The sequence below is a fragment of the Cervus canadensis genome, unplaced genomic scaffold (assembly GCF_019320065.1).
Source record: "Cervus canadensis isolate Bull #8, Minnesota unplaced genomic scaffold, ASM1932006v1 Scaffold_040, whole genome shotgun sequence".
Lineage (NCBI taxonomy): Eukaryota > Metazoa > Chordata > Mammalia > Artiodactyla > Cervidae > Cervus > Cervus canadensis.
This window is the reverse complement of record NW_025091422.1, coordinates 8,609-15,005: the sequence shown is the minus strand read 5'-3', so window position 1 is coordinate 15,005 and position 6,397 is coordinate 8,609. Positions and strand designations below refer to the sequence as shown.

The 6,397-nt window shown below is 36.5% G+C and overlaps 1 protein-coding gene across 1 annotated transcript; it reads left to right on the top strand.

Moving 5' to 3' along the window:
* The first annotated feature begins 1,038 nt into the window (after positions 1-1,038).
* Positions 1,039-1,470, top strand: LOC122436507 (transmembrane protein 62-like). The gene is made up of 2 exons (XM_043460285.1): positions 1,039-1,161; positions 1,304-1,470. The coding sequence occupies exons 1-2, from the start codon at positions 1,043-1,045 to the stop codon at positions 1,428-1,430; spliced, it is 246 nt and encodes an 81-aa protein (XP_043316220.1). The 5' UTR covers positions 1,039-1,042; the 3' UTR covers positions 1,431-1,470.
* The last annotated feature ends 4,927 nt before the right edge of the window (positions 1,471-6,397 follow it).

The following is a 6,397-nucleotide window of genomic DNA, read 5'->3' as shown; positions in this document are numbered from 1 at the left end:
TTTTTAAGGTATGATTCAATAATCTGCATGAAAAACAGCTATTTTGTAAAATGCAGATTCTCAAACTTTGTCCAAGGCTTACCAAATTAGAAAACCTGAAGGTAGGACCCAGGAATTCATTGCTATAAGCACTTCACAGGTAATATTAATGTATATTTATATATATACAAGTTATTTCAGAAGTTATCTTTATAAGTGATGATTTGCATAGAATAAACGCACTCATTTTGAATATTTGAAGGGCTTTGGCAAGTATATGTACATATAACTCACTACAATCAAAAGAGAACATTCCATTACTATATAAAATTCTGTTGTGTTGTTGATCTTCACCTGCGGTTCTGGGGAACAACTGATTGGTTTTCTGTCAGTATAGATTAGTGCTGTTTGTTCTAGAATTTTATATAAATGAAATCATACAGTATGTACTCTTGTGTCTGGCTTCTTTTGCTTAATATATCTGTAAGATTCATCCATATTACTGTGTGTGTGCTTTTTTATTGCTGAGTAGTATTCCATTTTACACATATGGATATACTGCAATTTTTTGATGGTTTCTAATTTTTGTCTATTATGAGTAGAATACTGTGAACATTCTGGTACAAAGCTTCCTTTGAATATATGTACATCTTATTTTATAAGCTTAGTTTTGATATCCTCTTTATTTATTACACTGTGGTATACAGGGCTGAGAAGATTAGTGGTTCTTTTTTATTTCTATGAAGAAATTTAGAAGTAAAGAAAGAAATTTATGTAATTTAAAGATTATTCTTTATTTCTGTTTCCTTATCTGTCAAATGGGAATAATCCCCGTCCTAGTTAGCACAGACTTATTTTTAGGATCAAATGAATTATAACATATGTTTAAACAGCTTGAAACTTACAGAGGTCCATACAGGTCATTTATTAGTAAAGTTTAAGGCTTAGACATAATATACTACTTTTTATAAAACCTCAAGGGAGTTGCATAATCCATTGACATTAGATTTCAGCCTGAGCCCTAATTAAAGCTCCTCCTATTCTTCTCTGATTTCAGAAACGGATGGAGGAGCTTTTGTTACTGGCCAAGGAAAGCCGTTGGAGCAACCACAGTATTTGGTTTGGACACTATACAACATCCACTGTCCTTTCTCCATCACCAGGACTTCGGTCAATAATGAGGTGAGACAGGCTTCCAAAATCAAGATTGTTTTTAATTCTTTTATGTTTTCTACCTGTTTTGCTTCTCTAAAGAGGTATTTTTATTAACTTGGCATCACAAGCTATCATTGTTCATTTATTTCATTTGCTTTTTATTGGTTAGTTCGGCTACAGCTTATTTGTGTGGGCATCTTCATACCCTTGGTGGACTCATGCCTGTTTTGCACACTCGTCACTTCCAGGGCACTTTGGAACTTGAGCTAGGAGACTGGAAGGATAACAGAAGGTAAGGGAACTACCCCACAAAATGCAACTTATACATGCGAGTTTTGCTAAAGCGATAATAGTTTTCTGATCACTACCATGAGTGATCCCAGTTAAGGAAAAACTTGTGATACCTCTCTGTTTTTGGAGGGAAATATGTATCTGGCAGTCTTTATCCTTATGCAGAAACCTTGTTGCAGCAGTTATGTTTGCCATTGCTGTGTTACATCGGAGTTTCAAGTGCATCCTCTAGGAAATAGTTTTCAAACTGTAGTGTACACAAGCTCTTAGAGGAGCTTATGAAAAATAAAGATTACCAGGCCCTTACTCTAGAGATTTTGGCTGTGTTGGTTTGGGTTAGAACACAAGAAACTACGTTTTTTAAAAAGTCTACCAGGTGCTCAAGAGACTATACTTTGAGAAATATTAGGGCTAGAAATATGTCATATCTTTCTCTAAATTTTGTATTTGCCTTTCTAGTTACTGCTGCAATATATTAGTGATTTAAGTTCTTCAAATAGATTAAAGTTGGTTTTTATTAAGGTTAAAGCCTTTTAAAAATTATTATTATTAAGCATTTTTAAAAATTGTAGTATAGTTGATGTACACTATTGTATAAGTTACAGGTATACAACATAGTGATTCACAGTTTTTAAAGGTTATACTCTATTATTATTATAAAATATTGGCCATATTCCCTGTGTTGCACAATATCCCAGTAGCTTACTTTATATGTAATAGTTTGTACCTTTTAACCCCTTGCTTCTATCTTGCTCCTCCTTTCTCCCCTCTCCCCAATGGTAACCGCTAGTTTATTCTCTTTGTCTGTAAGTCTGTTTCTTTTTCATTATATTCCCTAGTTTGTTGTAGTTTTTAGATTCCACATGTAAGTGATCTTGTACGGTATTTGTCTTTCTCTGTCTGATTTATTCACTTAGCATACTACCCTCCAAGTCCATCATTGTTGCAAATAGCAAAATTCCATTCTTTTTTATGGCTGAGTATTATTCTACTGTATATCTACCATATCTTTATCCATTTTTATGTTGATGGACACTTAGGTTGCTTCCATATCTTGGCAGTTGTAAATAATTCTGCCATGAACATTGGGGTGCATGTATCTTTTCAAATTGGATATATACCCAGGAGTGGACGTGCTGGATCATATGGTAGTTCTAGGGTTAAAGTGTTTTGAAGAGAAAACATAACTTATTTATCAAAAGCATATAGTGTAGTTGAATATATATTTATTGAGAAGAATGCAGTATATATTTGAGAATAACTATTTAAGTGCAAGTATAAGTGTAAATAACTACCATTGCATTGTTTTCTATCAATTGATGTTTAACTTTGTTAAACCCAGTGCTATGAAGATATTAGATACTCAGTAAATATTTGTTAAGCTGAATGTCATCTTGCTATTTTTAACTACAGTTGACCTTTAAACAACACAGTCTGAATTGTGCAGGTCCCATCACTTCATGGGAAATAGATGGGGAGACAGTGGAAACACTGTCAGACTATTCTTTTGGGCTCCAAAATCACTGCAGATGGTGATTGCAGCCATGAAATTAAAAGATGCTTACTCCTTGGAAGGAAAGTTATGACCAACCTAGATAGCATATTAAAAACTAGAATGGAGGAGACCAAGAGTAGAAGAAGGGAGATAGAAAACTTTGCTGCATAAATGTAGGTTCATGATAGGGCCTTCCCTAGTGCCTCAGATGGTAAAGAATCCATCTGTAATATGGGAGACACAAGTTCTTTCCTTGGGTCAGGAAGATCCCCTGGAGATGGCTACCCACTCTAGTATTCTTGTCTGGAAATCCCATGGACAGAAGAGTCTAGCAGGCTATAGATCCAAGATGATGGTGAACTGAATGAGAAGTAAGAGGAGGTTGGATCTGAGATGGTTTTTGAAGGTAGAGCTAAACAGATTATTGATAGTACAACTGTACGCTGTGAAGGACAAAAATTAAAGATTACTTCAAGTTTTTTGGACAGAGCAGCTAAAAGAATGGAGCTGTTATTTATCAAGATGAAGAAGACAGTGGGTAAGCAGTTTGGGGTGAAGGAAGATGAGAAATGAGGTTTTTAATACGCTAAGTTTGAAATACCTATTAAACACTCACATGGAGATGGAGAGTAGGCAACGGCTATATAAATCGAGAGTTCAGGTGAGAAGTTTAGGCTGGAGATGCAAATGTGGGAGACAGTGTACATAAACTTTAAATTATGAGATCAAACAAGATCACCAAGGGGGTTAGTCTAGAGGCATAAGAGATGAGGCCTAAAAATTGAGCCCTTGGGATAGAGAAGATGAGGAGGGACAAAAAACAAAATTGAAGAGGAGATGTCATCTGGTTAAGGAGTGAACAAAAAGACAAAAAGAGTGATTCCTGGGGATAAAAATGAAGAAACTATTTCAGGGAGGAAGAAGGAATTAACGGTTTCAAAAGCTTAAGTTCACATATGCAGAAGGTTGAGAAATTATCAATGAATGTAGCAGTGGTCAGTTACTAAATTGAGTGGCAGTCTCAGTTTCTTCATTCTGATGACTGATTATAAGCCCCCAAAAGAAGGAAAAAAGACAATATTCAGCTTAGTGGAAGCATGTTTTTCTCCCTGAGTCAGAACCTTCAGTTGGTTCACTGATCAGAAGAGTTGTACTTTGCTAATCTTTTGATGTTCAGTTCAGTTCAGTGGCTCAGTCATGTCCGACTCTTTGAGACCCCATGGACTGCAGCTTGCCAGGTTTCCCTGTCCATCACCAACTCCCAAAGCTTGCTCAAACTCGTGTCCATCGAGTCATTGATGCCATCCAACCATCTCATTCTCTATAGTCTCCTTCTCCTCCTGCCTTCAATCTTGCCCAGCACCAAGGTCTTTTCCAATGAGTCAGTTCTTCATATCAGTTGGCCAAATTATTAGAGCTTCAGCTTCAGCATCAGTCCTTCCAATGCATATTCAGGACTGATTTCCTTTAGGATGGACTGGTGGGATCTCCTTATAGTCCAAGGATCCAACAGATATTGATCCTTTGGATCACTGAAAAAGCAAGAGTTCCAGAAAAGCATCTGCTTAACAGGGAGGCCTGGCATGCTGCAGTCCATGGGGTTGCAAAGAGTCGGACATGACTGAGCAATTAAACTGAACTGTTTTATTGACTATGCCAAAGCCTTTGACTGTGTGGATCACAACAAACTGTGGAAAATTCTGAAAGAGATGGAAATACCAGACCACCTGATCTGCCTTCTGAGAAATCTGTATGCAGGTCAAGAAGCAACAGTTAGAGTTGGACATGTAACAACAGACTGGTTCCAAATAGGGAAAGGAGTATGTCAAGGTTGTATATTGTCACCTTGTTTATTTAACTTATATGCAGAATATATCATGCAAAATGCCAGGCTGGATGAAGCACAAGCTGGGATCAAGATTGCTGGGAGAAATATCAATAACCTCAGATATGCAGATAACACCACCCTTATGGCAGAAGGAGAAGAACTAAAGAGCCTCTTGATGAAAGTGAAAGAGGAGAGTGAAAAAGTTGGCTTAAAACTCCACATTCAGAAAACTAAGAGCATGGCATCCAGTCCCATCATTTCATGGCAAATAGACGGGGAAACAATGGAGACAGTGAAACACTTTATTTTGGGGGGCTCCAAAATCACTGCAGACGGTGACAGCAGCCATAAAATTAAAAGACGCTTGCTCCTTGAAAGAAAAGCTATGACCAACCTAGATAGCATATTATTATTATTAAAAAGCAGAGACATTACTTTGCCAATCCTTTGATGTAGATCCAATTTTTTTTTTTTTTGCATAGAAATAAGTTGCCTAAAGGCAAATATTTGAGTTTTTATTTCCTTAAGTTATGGAAAAATAAGAAGACACCTACAGCTATTTTAATGCAGAATATGTCTATAGATTTTTACAACCCTATCCAAATATTCTATAATGGTGTTACCTACACCCATGTCAACAACAACAAAAAAAGGCAAATCAGAAAAAAAAAAAAGGCAAATCACCCTTATTGAATTTTTTCAATAGATTCATCTTAGTTTTCATAGAAACAGTTGTGGGGGGTTTTTTGGAACCATATTTTATTAATTTATAAATAAGTACAAATGAATACATAAGTTTGGGAACAAACACAATTCTCTCTTGATGAGATTGGTGGAGGTGAAGGAGAGCAGGAGACGAGCTGTTTGCTGGACCCAGAGTATTGACTGCGCCTTGGGGATCAGCCTACACGTTTAATAGCCAGAGAATAGAACGTTGCTGATTTCAAGAGAAGAAAAATGGAATCTATTTATGAAATATCTTAAATCGTATTCACTTATATAACTTATACACTAACATTCTGATTCACAGAAATGAAAATGAAAAAGAAATCAGCAACAATAATTTTATTGTCCTCACCCTCACATTACCTCCTGAAACGTAAATCGAGTCTTTGTACAGATCTCAAGACTTGCCTCTACCGCCCTTCTGTAAGAAGCCTCCTACTTGCCAGGCATTCACACTCAGACATGCGGCTAATGTGTTTTTTAGTTATCATTTCTGGACAATTAGATAATTTCCAGCATTCTCCATCTTACTCCACATCTTAAGTGTATGCTTATGGAATACAAGGTCTAGAGCAGTCTTTTTCTCATAGTGACCATGAAGACATGGTCTCATTTATTAGTGTACATTTTATTACATGTATTTGTTACTTAAAAAAAAATAACTAACAAATGTTCACATGCATTTTATGCTTAATAGTGTATAAAACACTCTCACTCCCCTTTCTCACTAATCTAATAAACCATTGTTGAACGCTTTCTCAGTGCCCTACATGATCCTCTGCCTGGTCAGAGAAGGCAGAAAGGGCCTCTCTGAGACGATGACTTATAAGCCGAGATCCAAATGTGAAAAACCCACAAAATTGCAACAGAGAAGGGAAGCTTTCTTCAGATCCTCTGGTGGTGGGACTGAAGGGAGCATGTTG

What these genes read in the sequence shown, in the direction of transcription:
- LOC122436507 (XM_043460285.1), top strand. Translation starts at nt 1,043, where the DNA reads ATGGAGGAGCTTTTGTTACTGGCCAAGGAAAGCCGTTGGAGCAACCAC. An exon ending in GGACTTCGGTCAATAATGAG is followed by an intron (nt 1,162 to 1,303) that starts GTGAGACAGGCT and finishes TTTATTGGTTAG; the next exon opens with TTCGGCTACAGCTTATTTGT.